The sequence below is a fragment of the Arachis stenosperma genome, chromosome 6 (genome assembly GCF_014773155.1).
Source record: "Arachis stenosperma cultivar V10309 chromosome 6, arast.V10309.gnm1.PFL2, whole genome shotgun sequence".
Lineage (NCBI taxonomy): Eukaryota > Viridiplantae > Streptophyta > Magnoliopsida > Fabales > Fabaceae > Arachis > Arachis stenosperma.
This window is the reverse complement of record NC_080382.1, coordinates 22,158,755-22,179,313: the sequence shown is the minus strand read 5'-3', so window position 1 is coordinate 22,179,313 and position 20,559 is coordinate 22,158,755. Positions and strand designations below refer to the sequence as shown.

Below are 20,559 nucleotides of genomic sequence, written 5' to 3'. Positions count from 1 at the left end.
ACATAAGGAACTTTCGCGCGAGGTCGTCGAAGCTAGTGACCGACCTTGGGGGGAGGCTATCGAACCATTTCATCGCTGTTTTTGTCAAAGTCGTTGGAAAGGCTTTACAGCGGGTAGCATCAGAGGCATTAACTAGGTACATCTGACTTTTGAAGTTGCTCAGGTGATGCTTTGGGTCAGTAGTCCTGTCATACAGATTCATATCAAGGCTTTTGAAGTTCCTGAGAACTTTTGCCCTCATGATGTCTTCACTGAACGGATCTTCTCCCCCTAATGGGGTATCTTCTCGGTCAGTGCGAGAGCCCCTACCTCGGAGATTGGATTCTAATCTTAAGAGCTTTTCTTCAAGCTTTTTTCATCGCTCAACCTCTCTCCTTAAGTTTATCTCCGCTTCTCGCTATCATTCCAGTTCTTGTTCCAACTGTTCTAGCCGTCCTTGGTGGCTGTGGAGCAGCACTATGAGATCGGCAGCGTGAGGTTACCCCTCCTTCTCTGGTTCATGCACTTCAGAGGGGATTCTTCTTAGATCTTGCACGCCTGAGGGACCTTCTCTGTGTTGTCTGTCTGCTCCCTACAGAGAGATTATTGCCCTGTCGTTGTTAACTGCATCTTGCTGCTCTTGCTTAGACTCCAATGCAGTATGTCCGTCCTCTTTCTGGTCATCTGCCATTGTGAGTTATTTTTCCAGGTCCCCGATAACAGCGTCAATGTTACGTGGGTAACCTGGAATAGGAGGGTTGGGATTGAATGAGAAGCCCAAACGCTAAAGGAGGATGGTCTCCGACTTGGTTTGCGCCTGAGAGCCGCCGTCCAAGTGGTGTACGTGAAAGTATGGGGGGTGGTACCTGCAAAGACACTCCGATGCCTAAGTTAGCAAGGAGGTATGCAGGTTTTGAGTGTATTGGAACTTAGTTTTACCTGAGTGTGTTAGTGTATTTATAGGTGATGGTCCAATAACCACCGTTGGAATAGTTCCACTTCTGAAGGTGGATAACCGTCCCTTTATCTTAGGGTTGTTGAGATATCTCTTCTAGAAGTGGATGAGAGATTTTAGGGGGCAGTTACTTATTTCAATAAGTGTTTATCTGTTAGCTAATGTCGAACTCGACCTCTTTGGGGAGGAGCTTATATCGTGCCCAATCTCTTTGGGGAGGTCGGATAGGTGGTAAAGGCGCAATCCAAGATTTGGCCTTTTTGGCTTACTTGGACCTGGGCCATAATATTGAGACAGGGTATGAACAATATTTATATTCTAATACAGAAAATACAAAAAATATTAAGAAAATAGAAAGGCAACAAGTTTTTTTCATATGTAGCTAAGAAAAAAATTACTGCTAAACACGAATATCTCAAATTCCTCTAAAGTAGACAACTCTGGCTAGCCATCACTGCTTCTCAACATTATCAGCATCAGTTGCAAAATCTGCATTGTTGTTATCCGCTTCTGTTTCAATTGCTTCCTCAACCCTTCTCCCAGAATCATCCTTTAATTTGACATCCATCATGTCATCCTCGCCAACATTTATATCTTCCATATCATCGTGATCGTCATTGGTGCTTCCACCTGAGATTTTTCTTTTCTTGGGACCATGCTCAAGCCTATGTGTGTCCAACTCTTTGTCCATAGTCTCCTGCAAATTCTGATCATTGTTTGCTTTCTTTACATTCCATATATTCTGCCATCTCTCTAGCTCCTTCAAAATATTGGCAAGATACTGCTTTCCAACCTGTTTCTGATACTTAGAGGCTTCCCCTCTTTTAACATTCTTCCATGCTAAGAAATCCTGCAAATTTAAAAGAAAGATATCACATGAATAAAATATTAATTATATGTTTTGAGATTCAATTAAGATTTGGGTGGCTTAATGCTAAACTGTGATGCTTATAATTGTCAAAACTTAAATATATACAATATGAAGCCTTAGCAAAAAAAGGGAGGGGAAATGTGTAAGTTTGACACCTGTTTTCTCAAGTTCAAAAGATCAAACCTCTTTTTTGCATTTTTCAATTGACTCAGTATCTTTCTCCAAGGGCTTCTTAGGCAAATAGTATATTGGAGGCTCTGCTTTAGTCCTGAAAAAATGCATGCCACATTCAATCAAAGAAAAACAAAAAATGATCAAAGAAAAATTCATATGTCTACCTAAAATCCTATAATTAGCAAGAAACATCTAGTTCTCAGCTTGCCTCAAAACTACAAGGCACATGAATAGAAACTTATATTCATCTCAATAAAATGTGAATATGGACACTTAGACCAAAATTAAAAATAACCTGCAAAGCATCACATAACATGATATGATATCAGATATTAAGGCATGAAGTAACAAAAAAGATTTGTCATGAGAAGCTTCACATCTTCAATGGTTAGTGTTACTTCAAGATTTGTCATAAAATATCTGAAAATAAGAAATAGCCATATAAAATTGCTTAGTCTTTTATGATGCTCACTCCATCGAAAAAATAGCAACTCCAATATTTTTTTCTTCTGTCTTAGCAGTCACACGTTATTGCAGAGCCAATCTAAAAAGCAAGACAGAGTCGAACAACGATGATTCGAGGTGAGGTGCGGCGCGGCGAGGCACAGTGAGACAAGGCGGGGTAATGCAATGGGCAAGGTGGATGAGCACCACCCAGCGACGGACAAGGACAATGCCACCTAAGACGGCAGCAGAGTGCAACAGAGGAGAAACCCAATTCGGAACTTAGGAAACTAATTTAGGGCTGGTTAGGGTTCTCTAATTTTGAGGGACGAAAATGCAAATGGTACTATTGGTATTTTTAAAAAAATGGAGGAGATCTTAATTACATATTCTAACACAATTACGAGAATATTCAATTTTTTAACAGAATATTCTATTATTTTAAACGGATTTGTCATGGTAAGAACTAAATTAAGAAAAAAAATTAACGTATAAGGACTCAGTTGCAAAAAAAGAGTAAACTACCATTTCTACCCATAAAAGTTGAAAACGCTGACATATCTATTCATAGAAGATAAAAAATACTATTTGTATCCATAAAAGATTGACTTTCGCAAGCAAAATTACCCAAACCCTTAATAATTATATAAAATTCTCAAACTACCATTGGTGAGTCTCATCCTATTTAATTATTCGTCTATAGCTCTCTCCCTGTGTCACAACTCTCCATTCCCCCTTCTCTTTTGTCAACTCATTCACTCACTATATGAAGCACATTTGTCAACCGTGAACCACCACTACCGTAGCATCATCTTCCTTCTCTCTCTCTCTCTCTCTCTCTCTCTCTCTCTCTCTCTCTCTCTCTCTCATTTTTTCTCTCTCTCACCTCTTGAGCATTAACATAGCCCCGTCATTACCTATTCAAAATCACAAAAAAGAACAAACTCAGATCAAATCAAAGAATAGAACATGCATAGATTCAAAATAAAACCCTAATTTCTTAGAATCTTCACTAAAATTGTCAATTTCTTAGATTCCAGATCACCATTTTCTTTGCAAATAACATAGAACATTAATTCGATTTTGGCGACACTAAAAGGAAAAGATGATGAAGATGCATCGCTAGGAGAAGAAGAGGATGATTGAAAAAGATGGAGGAGAAAGAACACAACTGGTGAGTGAGTGTGAGAGAGAGAGAGAGAGAGTAGAAAAGGGGATGGTGCTGCGGCAGTGGTGGTTCATGGCTATAGATGAAGAATTGAAGAGGATGAGGCTCACCAAGGATAGTTTGGGAATTTTATATAATTATTTAGGGTTTGGGTAATTTTGTTTGCGAAAGTCAATCTTTTATGGATAAAAATGGTAAATTTTATTTTTTATGAGTAGATATGTTAGCATTTTTAATTTTTATAAATAAAAATGGTAGTTTACTCACAAAAAATATATAAAGACCTGATTGAAAATTATGTGAAATTATAAAGACCTACAAAGTAATTAAACCTAAAAATTATTAAAAAGAGGCTTCTCTTTGGTTTGAATCGGAGACCCAAAACCTATTCAGTAGCCTAACAACTATTAGATCAAGATATTTTGTAGTATATATAATGTTTTTCACATTTTTATTTTTAGTATTGGATTAACAATGGTATTTTTTTGAATTGTGAACTGCTATGATATTTTTATTTTTTTTAAAATGTGGGATGATTTAATTTAGGGAATGTATGTCTAAAACGAGCTCAAGCATTATGTGCTTATTGAATGAGCCACATTTATATAGGTCATTAGATTTTATTAGATGAAAATCGAAGGCTAATATAAAACAAGAGCATTGATAGACTCTAATAAATATAGAATATCCTAGTACATAAATAAATGCTTTAAATAGCAATACTTTAATACACAATACTTTAAACGACAACAAAATTTTTTATTCTTAAATAACTAAATATAAAATATATAAATATAAAATATATGAGTATTTTTTATTTAATAAAATTAATTATTATGCAAAATTTTTTTATAATATTAAAAAATTATATTAAAATAATATTTTAAATAGTAACATAAAACTATAAAATCATTCAAATTTATTTTATATTACTTGATAAATAATTAGATTATTATATTCAAAATTTATTAACTAACTACTTTTATTAAAGATATTATTATATAATATAATTTTTTATAAAAATATTTTAAAAAATAATTTATTTAAAATATTATATATAATACATGAAAATATTATTTTTTATTTTTTAATTTTTTTAGAAAAACAAAATAAATAATATAATTTAAAAACATACCTAAATAAAAAAATTAATATTTTCATGTATTATATATAACGTTATAAATAAAATTTACTTTTACAAATATTTTGATAAAAAATTATATTATATAATAATATATTTAACAAAGTAATTAGTTAATAAATTTTAAATATAATAAACTAATTATTTGTCAAGTAATATAAAATAAATTTTATTTATTTTATATTTTTATATTGTAGTTTAAAATATCATTTTAATATTATAAAAAAATTTGTATATAATAATTAATCTTAATGAATAAAAAAACTTATATTTTTTGTATTTATATTTTATATTTTTTAAAATAAAAATTTTTTATCTTTATATAATAAAATATGTGATAATCTTCTTTTATATATATTAGGGGTGGTAAAACGGGTCGAATTTGTCGGGCCGACCCGCCGAACTCGCTAAAAAATGTGGGTTGGGTTAGAATTTGAAACCTGTCAAATTAAAAAAATTCGCTAAATTATGTATATATGTTCTAACTTCTAATTATGTGACTTTATTTATTTTATTTTATAATTTCGTATATATGTTCAAATTATGTGACTTATTTTTTAAAATAAAGATGGTTCTATTGACAAATATTATTTTAAACAAATTTATTGAAGTTGAAAATTTTAAAAAAAATAATAAAAAGTTATATTATAATTTGACTATTTTTAATTTGTAATTAATTGTTTAATTATTATTTTTTAGTTAATTTTAATTAATTTTATTTTTCAAAATAAAAAACAAAGTCAAACGACTAGCATTCTGTACCCACTTTAGTTGGCGGGGCGGGCTGGCCCGTCCCGTTTAAGGTGCGAGCCTAGGTGAGGCGGGGCGGGTTGGGGCGAGCCGGCCTGCCTTGCCACCCGTAATATATATATATATATATATAGGGGTGGCAAGCGGGGAAGCCCGCCCCGCCCCGCCTAGTGAGGCGGTTCCAAAATCCTAGCCCTCCCCGCCTAACGGCAGGCATAGTCCGCCAAATATTCTCTTTTTTTTTTTTTACTTTTAACTATTAAATAATATATATAAATGCATAAAAAATATCTCCTATTTTTTACTTTTAACTATTATAATTTCTAAAAGTATAAACAAATTATAATTTTTATATTCACAAATATTAAAGTCTTTGTAATTATAAATATCTAATAAATATAAATATAAACCAATTTTTCATCCAAAACATAATTATAAATATTGTTTCCAAAGCAAAATAAACATAATCTAAAACATAATTATAAATATTGTCTCTAAAAAAAATAAATATAATCCAAAACATTCAATTTTCATCTTCATTTTCTTGTAAGTTAGGTTGGGGGAAGTTGGGTTTTGGCAAAAAAAAATTATAAAAATACCCCTTGCTAAAAATAATAAGCCCGGCGGGGAAACCCACCCACCCCGCCAAAGCCCGTGGTTTAAGCGGTGCGAGTTAGGCGAACTTTTGCTATTTGGCGGTCTCAATTTTCCAGCCCAGTCCGCCTTTTTTGGCGGGTTACGCGGGTCGACCCGGCAGGTTTAAGCCCGTTTGCCACCCCTATATATATACTATTTAATAATTTTTTTATATATTAAATAATTATAATCATTTAATAACATTGAAATCAGAAAACATATTAAATCTATTATAGTATAACTATTTAAAATATCATTTTTATATAATCTTTTAATATTATAAAATAATTTTGCATAAAAATTTTGAGAGTTTGGCAAATTTTTTTAATTTGACCGGTTTTAAATCCTAGTCCGACCCACCTTTTTTAGCGAGTTCGGCGGGTTGGCCCGACAGACTCGACCCGTTTTACCACCCCTAATATATATTAAGAAGATTATCACATATTTTACTATATAAAGGTAGAAACTTTTTATTCTAAAAAAATATAAATTAAATAAATACAAAAAATATAAATTTTTTTATTCATTAAGATTAATTATTATGCAAATTTTTTTATAATATTAAAATGATATTTTAAGCTATAATATAAAATATAAAATAATTAAAATTTATTTTATATTACTTGACAAATAATTAGATTATTATATTTAAAATTTATTAATTAATTATTTTATTAAATATATTATTATATCATATAATTTTTTTATCAAAATATTTGTAAAAGTAAAATTTATTTAAAAAGTTATATAAAATACATAAAAATATTAACTTTTTTATTTAGGTATGTATTTAAAATTATATTATTTATTATATTTTTCTAAAAAAAATTGAAAAAAATAAAAAAGTTAATATTTTCATGTATTATATATAATATTTTAAATAAATTATATTTTTAAAATATTTTTATAAAAAATTATATTATATAATAATATATTTAATAAATTTAGTTAGTTAATAAATTTTAAATATAATAATCTAATTATTTGTCAAGTAATATAAAATAAAATTTTAATTATTTTATATTTTTATGTTAGTTATATTTTAAAATATTATTTTAATATAATTTTTTAATATTATAAAATTTTTTGCAATAATTAATTTTAATAAATAAAAAATACTCATATATTTTATATTTAATTATTTAAAAATAAAAAAATTTTGTTGTCGTTTAAAGTATTGTGTATTAAAGTATTGTCATTTAAAGTATTTATTTATGTACTAGGATATTCTATATTTATTAGAGTCCATCAATGCTCTTGTTTTATATTATCCTTTAATTTTCATCTAATAACATCTAATGGCCTATATAAGTGTGGCTCATTCAATAAGCACATAATAGTTGAGCTCGTTTTAGACATACCCAAAAATTAGATCTTCTATAATTTTAAAAAACACTAAAAATTATAATGTTAAAATATATCTCTCATTTCACTTCTATATCTAAATTTTATAGCGAATGTTTTTTCCTTAAAATATATGTTATAAATATAAAATTATATTATATTTATTAATTATAATTTAAACAATTCTATCGGTAATTTAAAATATATCAGTGAGAAAAAGAACAGACCTTTCTTTTTCTTTTTTCCGGGACCGCCGAGCCTGAAACTTGGGCATCTCAGCCCATGCTCTTTTCGCTGTGACTGTGCAACAGCGCAACGCAAAACCGCCACCCTCACCCCCACCCCCACCACTAGTCTCCACAACCTCTCATGGTCAACATAAACGTCGCCGAGCGTCGTCTGCGTTCGCATTTGTGAGTAGCTAAGGGGACGCCGCCGCCGCCGCTCGATCTGCCTCTGCGAATTCAGCGCCCCCCCACCGTCACTCGCTGATCTAGGTCTTCGATTCTTTTCTTTCTCCGTTGGTTTTGTTTCATTGTATTTAGTTGAACACGGTATATGAATTATTAGTATGAATTTTGTAACATTTTTTTTGGGTGCAGAGTGTTATGGCAAGCAAAAAAGGCAAAGCTTCAAGGTCAATTAGAATCGCAGATACAGTGTATGAGCAAGAAGAGCACTATGCATCCCAGATGTCTAAAAAGCGCAAGTTCTCATGGCCAAGTGGCTCTATGACTGAAATCCCCGCTGGGAAAGAGGAAGCATCAAATAGTGAGTGTAAGTAATCAGCAGTTGACCTTTAGCACTCCAATTGAATGATGATAGCAAGTAATCAGCAGTTGACCTTTGTTCTTCATTTGTTCTTATTGTTTTGCTTTCTTTCGAGCTTTGTGAATATCGCAGTAGAATGTTTATTCATTTTGTTGCTTTCTAGCGTTTTGTTGTGGAAAGTTCATTGGTATGTATAACGGAGCATACCTATTTTTCTTGTAGAAAACTTACTGTTCTTGTGCTTATTTCATTTTCACTTTTTGGCTTTCTATTTAGGTGATGCACAGTTTCTGGAGGATGAAACCACAAAGATTTTTGCTCAGAAAGTAGCTGATCATTACAGCGCTAGATCCAACCAGACTCTAGAAGAACGGGAGGCTAGTCCTATAATTCATTTGAAGAAACTCAACAATTGGGTATATGTTGTATTTTGCAATAATGAATAGTTTGTTACAGTAAGAATATTATATGATTCTTTTTATTATTATCTGGGTAATTTTGTTATTGAACAGATTAAGAGTGTCTTAATTCAGCTTTATGCTCATCAAGGAGATGCAGTCCTTGACCTCGCCTGTGGCAAGGTGTCAGTGGTTTTTGGCAGCTGTTTATTATAGTAGAAGTTATTCCCAGGTTTTTAGCTGAGCATTTTCCCCCCATTTCATACATGTTTACCAGGGTGGGGATCTTATCAAATGGGACAAGGCCAAAATTGGATATTATGTTGGTATCGACATCGCTGAAGGCTCAGTAAGTGTTCAAAATTTTCTGCTTTGGTTTGCGTTATCATTTCCGATTAATTATACTGATACGTGGTAATAAGTCCTTTTTGAACACTATTATTGAAATAAGCTCTGGATAGTTGTTATGCATACATCTCTTGTTGATAAGTGGTCCCTCTTGTTGATAAGTGGTCTTTATTTTCTGCAAAATAATATTAAGTCTTCTTTTTGAGTACACATATCCCCATCATGATTTGAATTTCGACACAAGTGCATTTAAAGAGTTTTGCTTTTGGCATGTTATGTGCTTGTGTGGCAGTAAACTTAGACCGTAAAATTTTTCTTAACATTTGGTCACTTATTTGTTCTAGTTACAAGTCAAGCTTCACTTTTTATATTTTTAACTATAAACTGATAGCAGTTTCATATCTTTGCTAGTAGTAGTGAAATTGTCATTGCAGTTTTATATTTCCTTCCATTCCAGGTGATGAGCTATATTTAATAGCTCAAGTCCTTCTTGTTCTCGGACTCATTGTGAAACATTGTATGCCTTATGTGTCAAGTTATTTCCAACTGTCGTTTGTTTGTAGTCATCACTGTCAGCTCATTGAATTCACCAATCTGTCCAGATCAAAGACTGTCGCACACGTTACAATGGTGATGCTGACCATCATCAGCGACGTAAAAAGTTTTCGTTTCCTGCTCGCCTGATATGTGGAGATTGTTATGAGGTGATGGATTTTAGCCTACTAATGTTTTTAATAACATCCCGAAAATAAGATTTTAACCTACTAATGTTTTGAAGGGCAATTCAAATTTCGGAGGTATTTAATCTTACAGATATCAATGGTTTGTTCCCCAGCAAAATGGGAGGAACCCAAACTCAAGGCGTGAGTTGGAAATAATAGAATGAAAATGGCGAATATCAGATTCACAACCTTTTCTATTTCCCCTCAAACACCAATTCATATTGATCGTTAAGAAAAGTTGAAACAGAAGATTGACACTTATTTAATTTATATGTCTCCATCAAGTGACTTTTATATTCTCTCTTTTTGTTGCTTTCTTCTGGCATAAAACATATGTTATCAAATCCTTAAGTTAAATACAGCTACTTCTTCTTGTTCAAGCTGTTTCATTCTTTAAACTTATGTGTCATCACATTTCTTCAGATGAACAAGAACATCACAGAATGGTTCTGATCATATTAAGTAAACTCTTTTTAGGTTAATTTTATCGTATAGAAACTAATATTATGATCATTGCCTTTCATATCAATTTGGGTCCCTTTTCATATTTTATTTATTAATTTTTTCTGAAAGCTGAATTAGTTTTCATTGCTTATGTCATCTTATTTCAGGTTCGGTTGGACAAAGTTCTTGTAGATGATGCTCCTTTTGATATTTGCAGTTGCCAGGTGAATGATGCACCTTTGAGAAATAAGCACTCCATCAATATATCTGTTGAAGTGGCTTCTCTTTGTAACTAGCTACTTTTGCTCTTATGCATAATATTGACTTGTTTACACACGCCATCCCGCCCACCTACCTGATTCGTTCATACATATACAAATTTTTAATATGTTGCACGAAAGCAAGAATGCATATTGAATACTACATTGGATTGTACATAAATAAAGCAATTTTATGAAATAATTAGTAACAAATATAAGAAGTTAGGATAGCAGTATTTGATGTAAATATGCATCTGTGAAAAAAATAAAATATTGCATGAACCAGCTTCTTTCCATATTAAAGTGTATGTTGGTGTCTAATCTGAAAAAATTTATGAATCTGTAGTTTGCATTGCATTATTCGTGGTCTACAGAGGCACGTGCCCGACAAGCATTGGCTAATGTGTCAGCTTTACTTCGCCCAGGAGGCATTTTCATTGGAACTATGCCGGATGCCAATGTGATAATCAAAAAGCTTAGAGAAGGTTTTTGGCACTTATAATTTTTGTTATTATTATTCTAAATCAATTTGGTTGTTCATAAATTCCTGTGGCATTGATTAATCCATGCAATCAACTGGCAATTGAAATAAGTTTTTGGGGTGTGTGTTGTGTTAGAAATAATAGATAAGTTTGATGGACATTGATTAACGTTCCCGATTAAGTCTTATAGTTCACATAGGCTTCCTTATATGTTTGAGGAAAAGGTTTTATTCAGAACTAGAGTACATGTAGGGATCTGATCTTTGTTTGGTGAAATGTCTGAAGGAAAATAGGGGGCTATTTTTCTAAATTAGTGCATTAGTGAAGCACTATCATATTCCTTTGCTATCTACAAAAATTTTAATGGGCTGTTCCCAAATAGCATTATGCCCCACATTTTTGTGTTGATTGTTATCCTGGATTCCCTTTGATATTGTCATAATTTTCCAAGTTCAACTGATGAATAAAATAGTTTGAATTAATATGGGCATCACAACAACTTTGATTTGAAGTGTTGTTATCTCTTTTGCATTAGCATTAACTTTTTAATAAAATTGTTGTTCTGTTCAACATTTAACTGTTTTTATATAGCTGAAGGTCTGGCTTTTGGTAATAGTGTATATTGGGTGCGTTTTGATGAAGTATTTTCTGACAAGGTAATTTAGCTTCTTTATTCTACAACTTCATTATTTCCTAAAAATGGTTGTGAATTTTACTTCAAACCTGGACTGCTCCTGTGTGATGCAGAAATTCAAATCTTCCAGCCCCTTTGGAATAAAATATACCTTCCATTTAGAGGTATCATTTCTCTTAAATCTGCTCCTTTACTTTTGTATCAAATAGATGTTTTCTGATAACCCAAGACTGATTCTAAGTTTACTTGTCAAGCTATCCTTAGATGTATGACTTAATAGGTTTATCTTTCATGGCATATGGGTTATATACTTATATTTAAAGCCCTTTAACCCTGGGACACTGTTAATACGAATTTTATTATTTAAGATGTGATCTCTTCTTGCAGGATGCTGTTGATTGTCCTGAATGGATTGTCCCCTTTCATGTATTCAAGTCATTAGCTGAAGAGGTACCACTGCCAAAAAAGCTTAAATGTTAAGGAGAACCATGCACCCCATTGCAGTCCTGACCAATGAAAATGAATATTTCTAGTTTCTTAGTAGTAAGCATTGGATTATAAGAGTTCATGCTACTAAGGATGCTAATTTAAATTTATTGTTCACAGTATGATTTTGAGCTCATTTTTGCAAAGAACTCTCATGAATTTGTGCATGAGTATCTGAAAAAACCTGAATTTGTGGAGCTCATGCAAAGACTTGGTGCATTGGGTGATGGCAACCAAGACAAGAGTAAGGCTTTGTGCCAGTGCTGTTTGTTTTATTAGTTCCAATGATAATCATTGGACATAAATTTTCAGTGTGCTGCTGACAATAGAGAATATGTTTTGTTTCCATGTCAGGTACACTATCAGCCGATGAATGGGAAGCTGCTTATTTATACATGTCGTTTGTGTTGAGAAAGGTCAGTGACTAAGTTATTATGTTTTTATTATTGATAATGACGCCGTTGCCAACTTATTGTAAAAATGGTTACAGCGAGACCAACCAGAAAGAACCCAAGTTAGTGGCCAAAGAGAGCGGGGACTGATGCATATCTCAGAGCAAGACATAATGTACATTAGCAGTCATTAGCAGTATCAGAACACCGGCTGGATTATTGAATGCAATCAAACAGTACAGGACTTGGAGCTGCCTGCCTGTTCCCGTGTTAACTACTGCTGGTTTGATCTCACAATCTTGAGCTTCGGCAGATTTTTATGTTAAATGAAATAGTCAAATAGATGTATTTTGTAGGTCCACTATAAATAATTCGATCAACTTCATTGGCCTCAGTATCTTTAATACATTCTGTAAGAGAGCCTAACTTTCACAAATTCACTGGTTTTCCTAGGGAATCATCCCCCCCCGGTTAATACAACAACAACAACAAAGCCTTGTCCCACTAAGTGGGGTCGGCTACATGAATCAAACGACGCCATTGTGCTCTGTCATGTATCATGTCTACAGAGAGACCGTTTACATGTAGATTTCGTTTGACCACTTCATGGATAGTCTTCTTAGGTCTTCCTCTGCCTTTCGCCCTTTGTCCATCTTTCATCTCATCCACCCTCCTTACTGGATGTTCTATCGGTCTTCTTCTCACATGTCCAAACCACCTGAGACGCGATTCAACCATCTTTTCCACAATGGGTGCTACTCCAACTCTCTCCCTTATATCTTCATTCCTTATTTTATCCAATCGCGTATGACCACTCATCCATCTCAACATCTTCATCTCTGCCACACTCAGCTTATGTTCGTGCTTCCCTTTAGCCGCCCAACACTCCGTACCATACAGCATAGCCGGTCTTCTAGTGGTGCGATAAAATTTACCTTTAAGTTTTAAAGGCACTTTTTTGTCGCATATAAAATCAGATGCACTCCGCCATTTTGACCAACCTGCTTGGATCCTATAATTTACATCCTGTTCATTCCCCCCGGTTAATCAGCCAACAAAATAGAGAACTAATAAAGATTAAGGATCTGGGTTGTAGAGAAAGAAAAGAAAATTCTAAGAGAAGAAAAATATTGGCTGATTGTTATTTAAAAAAAAAAAAGGTTCCTGATCTTTTCCTTAAATGGATTAATTGATTTCGGTAATTACATTTTGTGCTCGTGTATCTGTTTTAAAAGGGCAATAATAAGTGAAATGTTTAACTGGTTAGACAAGTAAAACTCGGGAGGAACGGAGTAAAATCATTGACAACACATTCACAATTCTTGATTTATTAATCCTATGTTGATTGTACATATATATTTTGCATTCCATTTTATAAAATATAAAATTTAATTAGATGTAATATCACTACTAGGAAAAGGAAATAGATGTAATATTAGCATATTGTACAAATTTCACAAACTTAAAAAAAATCTTTTCAGATCTCCAACCTCATTACTGGATTGGTCTAATGTTTGCTGAGAAGAAAGGAAAAATGGAGAAAAAAATGAGAAGAAATTGAAATTGAAATGTACTAATAAACATGTTGAAATACAATAATAAACACTCATATATGGTATGGTGTTAGCTAATCCTCCCTTCATTTCATTTCAAAATAAGTTTCGCGTCCACCCTTTTAGTTCATTAAAAATTGAATGGGACTTGTCTAGATACACATGGTCTATACTCTATATATTTCATGGTGATCACGATAGACTTGCCATGAACAATCTAAACAATTTATTTATTTATTTGGTGAAGATCAAAACACCTAATATTATACCTCTTATATATTTTATTTCATGATGATAGCGATAGACCTCCCTCAAATGAAGGTAGTATTTGAACCCTTTCTTTTTTAAAGTAAAGCATAGCTTAATTAATAAAGTAATAAATACAATTAGTCAGTAGAAGAAAAAAATATTCAGTTTGGTCTCTGAAGTTATATTTGAATCTCAATTTAGTCCTTGAAATTTTAATTGTTTCAAGGTAAAAACTCAGATGAAGTCGATTTCACGTGAAGTTGATATCTGAGAGTTGTTAGATGAAAATTTAGTTAAATCAGTTAAATCATCTAACAATTTTCAGGTATCAACTTCACGTAAAGTCGATTGTACATAGTTTTCACCTTAAAAAAATTAAAAAATAAATTGAGACAATTCAAATTTTAATTTTAAGAATTAAATTGATATTCAAGTGTAATTTCAGAAATTAAATTGACGAGCGTAGAGCGCGTATGCTAGAATATAGGTTGTTCCAAATCCGAAGGAAACTGAGTGGGAAAATTATACGAGTTACCCGATTAATATTTAAAAGCCCCCTCTATAAATAAGTTTATGTAGCCAAACAAATATGCTCTGTCGTTCAGAGAGAGAGAGAGAGTCCACGTGACACGTGCAAGGAAAGATACCCTGCTGAGGTGAAGAGGAACTGAGGAAGGGGGCGAAAGGGGGAAGGAAAGCATAATACTTCGGTATGGTTAATGATTAGAGTGAAAATCAAGAAAACTGCAAGAAAGGAAGGCAGCCCACAACACTCAACCCTCATCCATTTTATTTTATTTTATTTCATTTTTCGCCCTGTCGCGTGGCGTGGCGGTGCAGCGTCATTTCTATCTTGATTTCCTTTACCAGTTTACCTTAAACAGAAACCACCACAACACCACAACACATAAGTAGAAAGTAGGTAGATAAATCATAGATCTACAACTACACTCACTAGGCTTCAGTAACCACACCTTCACTACACCTGGCCTTATTCCTGCTTTTATTCCTTCTTATTTATTACTTATTCTATATTTTACTTTCTAAATTATCTGTGTATATTGTATTGGATCATTAATTCACTATCACCACCATCCATTATTGGGGGAGAGAGTGAGCTTAATGCTGCCTTCATGTTTCCCTCCCTTTTCCTGGATGGCACTCGCGCTGTTATCAATTACTTAATTTAATTAAATATTGAATTACAACTGATAAAACAACTTATTAGTTAATTTTTTTATCATATCAAATTGCTCGCTATTCTTTTCTCGCAAGCTAGTAAGACCAAAAAACAAAGAGCAACTGAGGAAGCCAAGCGGCGAGAGAGAGAGAGAGAGAGGAGTCTATGGCGCTTCAGCGGCGGCGCCACAACAATTACCAACGCATTCGCATCCGCCTCTTGATTCCTCTGATTTCAGGCGTCGCCGCTGCTCTTCTGGTTCTCTTCTCTCTCCTTTCCATTCTGGCTCCTTCCCCCAACGACACCGATCATCTGCGCCACTTCTACACCTCCTCGGTCAGTACTAGCTAATTAAATTCACATTTCATAAAATTGGATACTCTTTCGATGCGACTTGCTCATCCGCTTTCTCTTCTCTTCTATCTATTTAATAATAGCTTAACGCTACGCCGGATGATGCAATTACAACTCCCGTTTTCCGCGTTCCGGTTAGGGTTCTTCTTATCTCTCCTTTACCTAATCAGCTTCTGCTTGTTTCTATTGGATCTTAATTCCTTAGTTGTGTTTTCTTTGTTTTGATATGATGAGCAGAGAGGTGGAGGAAAGATGGATCGCCATGTCTGGAGTTCTAGAAACTCCGAACACTTCCACGGCTGCAGCGATGCGGGCAACAAGTTTCCAAGTGCGTATTTCATTGCAATGTTTATATTCGCATTGATTACACATCACTTCACTAATAAGTGTTCTCTCTCTCTCTTTATCTCTCTCAATACATGTATAATTGTATAAATGTACCTGTTACAGATAACTTTGTTTTTCTCATGGCAGAGGCTCAAGTTATTACACAACCTAACAGATATTTGATGATTGCAACAAGTGGAGGCTTGAATCAACAGAGAACTGGGGTATTTTTCTATCTATCCCTTTTATGGCAAACCGAGTATTTGATGCTTGGCTTTTGTTTACATTCCATCATGTTTTAAACCTTTTACCTTCTATTTATGTGATTATAGTTATATGTATAATAGTTTTGAAATAAAAGAAGTGAAATGAATTAAAAGTAGAAACAAAATCAAAATCAGAGAGTTTAATGCAACAGGATAGCTGTTTCGATTGCTTATTGCTTGCAAGTTATCAACATACTCAGCTGTTAATGACAACTATTTTATGTCTGCAACTGCCAGATTACAGATGGTGTTGTTGCTGCACGTATCTTGAATGCTACACTTGTTATTCCTAAATTGGATCAAAAATCGTTCTGGAAAGACTCTAGGTCAGTTATGGAATGACTTTTTGTTATCTGGTCCGTCCGTGTGTGTAGCTATGCTTTTGTAATTCAAATGCGCCATCTGAGTATCCAAATGTCAGTGTAGCTAGCAACTTTTTAATTGTGAAATGATGTCATGCTTTTTCTTTTGCAGTAACTTCTCAGAAATTTTTGATGTTGACTGGTTTATCTCATACTTGTCAAAGGATGTAAAAATCATCAAGCAACTCCCAAGAAGAGGTGGGAAAACATTATCTTCGTACAACATGCGTGTTCCAAGGAAGTGTAATGAAAGATGTTACGTAAATCGTATATTACCTGTACTCCTGAAAAAGCATGTACGTCTTTTATGCCCTGTCTGAAATTTCTTAAATGCAGAAATATTGCCTACTTGTTTAAAATTCTTTCCTTAACTGGAACAAGTCATCTTTACCCTTTGGCTTGATGATTATTATTATTTGCTGTCTGGAAGATGTCATATGCTCAAATCTAGATCCTCACCATGATTAGATAACTCATGTTACTCCCTTGTTTCATCAATCTAGGTTATTGGTTCATAGCTAGTTAGACCAAACCCTGAAGGTTCATAACTTGTAGCCTTCTTAAAATTGTAATTGCTGTGGTTCCATTCTTTAATTTTTAAAAGCAGTTTTGCCACTTGAAACCTCAAGAAATTTGAGGAAGTCTGTGGATGCATGAGAACACTATTTAGCCTCGGCTGCTGCTTTTATTGCTTAATGAAAACCCCTGTTCCTCTGGGTATCATTTGCATTTCATTGCCATATAATAATTAGTTGAATTGTTTGAGTTTGAACTTTGAATTGATTTATATTTTATGGAAGCCAAGTCAAACCTCTTCACATTCAGATCTAAGTAATACTATTAAGTTTTAATCAATTTACGGATTGTTTAGGGTATTTTGTTACCCCCTGCAAAGTATTTAGTTTGCTTCTTTTTGTGCAGGCTGTTCAACTCAGCAAGTTTGACTACAGGCTTGCAAACAGGTTGGATACAGAATATCAGAAACTGAGATGTAGAGTTAATTACCATGCTTTAAGGTTTACCAATCCAATATTTTCAATGGGTGAAAAATTGGTTCATCGAATGAGGATGAGAAGCAAGCACTATATTGCATTGCACCTAAGGTAGTATTCACATTTGAATTTGATCCTATATAGCCTGTACGTGATCACTAAAAGAGTTAACCCACAGATGCCCTCAGGCGCTGATGAAAATATCTTCGGTTTATGTTAATAACAAAAGTACTGTCAAAATATTTAAAAATGTGATAGTAGGACCTAGATGTGAAGAAAGACCATCTCCGATAACGGAAACGATTGAGGTGGCAACCGACAATGCTTATGTGGCTTCCGTTCGGCGGACATGTTGTTTGCCAGATCAGCATTTCCGTTAATAAAGATGACTTTTTGTCACATCTATGTACTTTTGTCAAGTGTTTAAATGTTTTGAGAGTATTTTTGTTGATAATACAAGTCAAGGCATTTTTGTTGGCGACGGAATAATTTGCTGGTATTTTTGGTGTTAATCCCTACTAAAAATCTCAGGTATATTGTAGCACAAATGTGAGTCTCCCTGCTTTTAGCAAGCATTTTTTTCTTGTGAATATTCCTGCTGTTTTTTTTTTTTAACTAAATGTGCTATCTAAACATAATCTTATGATATCCAATTCCATCTATTTGTACTATTTTGAAACAAAAGAGCAACCAATATCATGTAGGATTGTTGTTCTTACTAGAATGTGGTATTTGCAAGTAGTCAAGTATTATAAAGTCAAATTGGGCCAGTGGCCAGCCATCCTCGCTAACCATGCTATTGGAATATCTGACCACCAATGGGACAATTGCTGTGAAAAAGTTTGATTGACATGATTGCATTAACAAAGATTTTGTTTATTGAAATGTGGACAAGTAGCAATGACTTTTTTGTGTTGCTGCAGTTAACTAGGTGAAATAACTATTGCCAGAGTTCATTAATCTCGCTGAATTTTTCTACAGGTTTGAACCTGATATGCTTGCATTTTCTGGATGTGATTATGGTGGTGGAGAGAAGGAGCAAAAGGAACTGGGCACTATAAGGAGGAGATGGAAAACACTGCATGTAAGGCTTGCATGTTTAATGTTGTTACTCATTACAAACCTCAATTATTAGGAGATCTTGAAAATTCCATAATGTATTATTGTATTATTTAGTCTTCTACTTTGTATGCTTGACAGCACATGCAAGCACATGATAGTGGTAGTCAATATTAATTTTGTTAGAATTATACTGGAGATAAAACCTAACTGGATGTTTTTTCAGAAAAATGAGTTTGGGCACTGGTGGAGCGGTGTTAATGACTGATTATTTGTTTGTAGCAAAAGGCATATTGTTGTGAATAGAAAATCTTTCTATGTTTGCATTTGAAAGTTTATTCAGAATTATGGATATAGACTATAGACTAGTAAAAAATGTTGAGAAATATTGAAATGCAGAGAAGCAATCCTGATAGGCAAAGGAGACAGGGGAAATGCCCGTTAACCCCAGAAGAAGTTGGACTCATGCTAAGAGCATTGGGGTATGGCTCTGATGTTCATATATATGTTGCATCAGGGGAAGTATATGGAGGGGAAGAAACATTGGCACCTCTCAAAGCATTGTTTCCCAATTTCCACTCAAAGGACACCATTGCTACGAAAGAAGAATTAGAGCCATTTTCTCCATTTTCTTCTCGCATGGCTGCACTTGACTTCATTGTTTGTGATGAAAGTGATGTATTTGTGACAAACAACAATGGTAATATGGCTAAAATATTAGCTGGAAGAAGGTATGTCAGGTTTTTTCTTCTCCTGTTTATCGTTACTAACGTGCTGCCTGATCAACTTTTTGAGCACTTCTTTGTAGGAGATACTTTGGGCACAAGCCTACCATTCGTCCAAATGCAAAAAAGCTCTACCGTTTGTTCTTGAACAGAAACAATTTGACTTGGGAAGTTTTTGCTTCTAGTGTCCGTACTTTCCAGAAAGGCTTCATGGGGGAGCCAAAGGAAGTTAGACCAGGTAGAGGTGGGTTTCATGAGAATCCATCTACCTGCATATGCGAGGATTCTGTAACCAAAGTGGAGAAAATATCTGGACCTAGAAAATTTGGGAAGGATAACACGAATAGGAAAAATGTAACAAATAAGGATCAGGATGTGGATGATGAGTCTGAATGGCCTGACATGGATGATGATGAAGATCAGGGTGATGAGAAGGGGATGTTCAATGAAACAATTTCGGACTATGAAGCTCTGAACTCTGAGGATCCTGAGTTGGAAGAAATTCTGTCAGATTAGTGAAAGGTCCTTATTAAGGACAGCTGTCTTCTTGACGCTTCCATCGTGATTTGTTGCCTCCTCATGCTGCCTTCAGCTGCTGCTGCTGCTGCTGCTTGAGAGTTGCATCATATATAAACACAAGAAACAGAATGATATAATTAAAAAAAATGAAAAGGAAAAGAACTCCCACATGTCTTGCTCAATACTGGCTTCGTAGGGACATAATTGCCTATTTTCATGCTGAATGGAGTGTCTGGATGTCAATTTAAATCTGAAGGGGTCCGAGATCAAATATAACCAATAGAGGAATAGGAGGAAATCTAGCCAGCAATAGCTGCAGAAAGAAAATGAGTTTGGTTGTCTTTATAGAAATAGGGAAATCACTACAGTTGATAGGCGGTGTATATCTTTATTCAGAAAATTTGTTATAGGTGATAGACTTTGTAAATCTTTCAATTTTTTTTAACCCCCTATTGTTGAGGTAGATTTTGTCAAAATTTTTCCGCCTGGAACGGGATGCTAAGTGTTCTTTTTAGTCTTTCTATCCTTGTGTTGTCTTCATGTGTGATAATTTGGTCTTGATTCTGACTAGTGC

General features: G+C 33.8%; 2 protein-coding genes and 1 pseudogene across 2 annotated transcripts; 2 read left to right on the top strand and 1 right to left on the bottom strand.

Moving 5' to 3' along the window:
* Positions 1–1,385: 1,385 nt before the first annotated feature.
* Positions 1,386–7,873, bottom strand: LOC130933885 (uncharacterized; annotated as a pseudogene).
* Positions 7,671–12,851, top strand: LOC130936470 (mRNA cap guanine-N7 methyltransferase 1-like). The gene is made up of 14 exons (XM_057866541.1): positions 7,671–7,959; positions 8,065–8,239; positions 8,510–8,649; positions 8,746–8,814; positions 8,909–8,980; positions 9,582–9,683; positions 10,313–10,369; positions 10,752–10,890; positions 11,479–11,543; positions 11,635–11,685; positions 11,909–11,971; positions 12,128–12,251; positions 12,362–12,423; positions 12,498–12,851. Exons 2-14 carry the CDS (start codon positions 8,071–8,073, stop codon positions 12,591–12,593), a joined length of 1,209 nt encoding a protein of 402 aa, XP_057722524.1. The 5' UTR covers positions 7,671–7,959; positions 8,065–8,070; the 3' UTR covers positions 12,594–12,851.
* A 1,811-nt stretch (positions 12,852–14,662) lies between these two features.
* On the top strand, positions 14,663–20,448 carry LOC130935525 (O-fucosyltransferase 16-like). Its single transcript, XM_057865308.1, has 10 exons — positions 14,663–15,717; positions 15,819–15,869; positions 15,973–16,063; positions 16,210–16,286; positions 16,566–16,654; positions 16,803–16,986; positions 17,612–17,793; positions 18,664–18,766; positions 19,141–19,472; positions 19,550–20,448. Exons 1-10 carry the CDS (start codon positions 15,547–15,549, stop codon positions 19,980–19,982), a joined length of 1,713 nt encoding a protein of 570 aa, XP_057721291.1. The 5' UTR covers positions 14,663–15,546; the 3' UTR covers positions 19,983–20,448.
* The last annotated feature ends 111 nt before the right edge of the window (positions 20,449–20,559 follow it).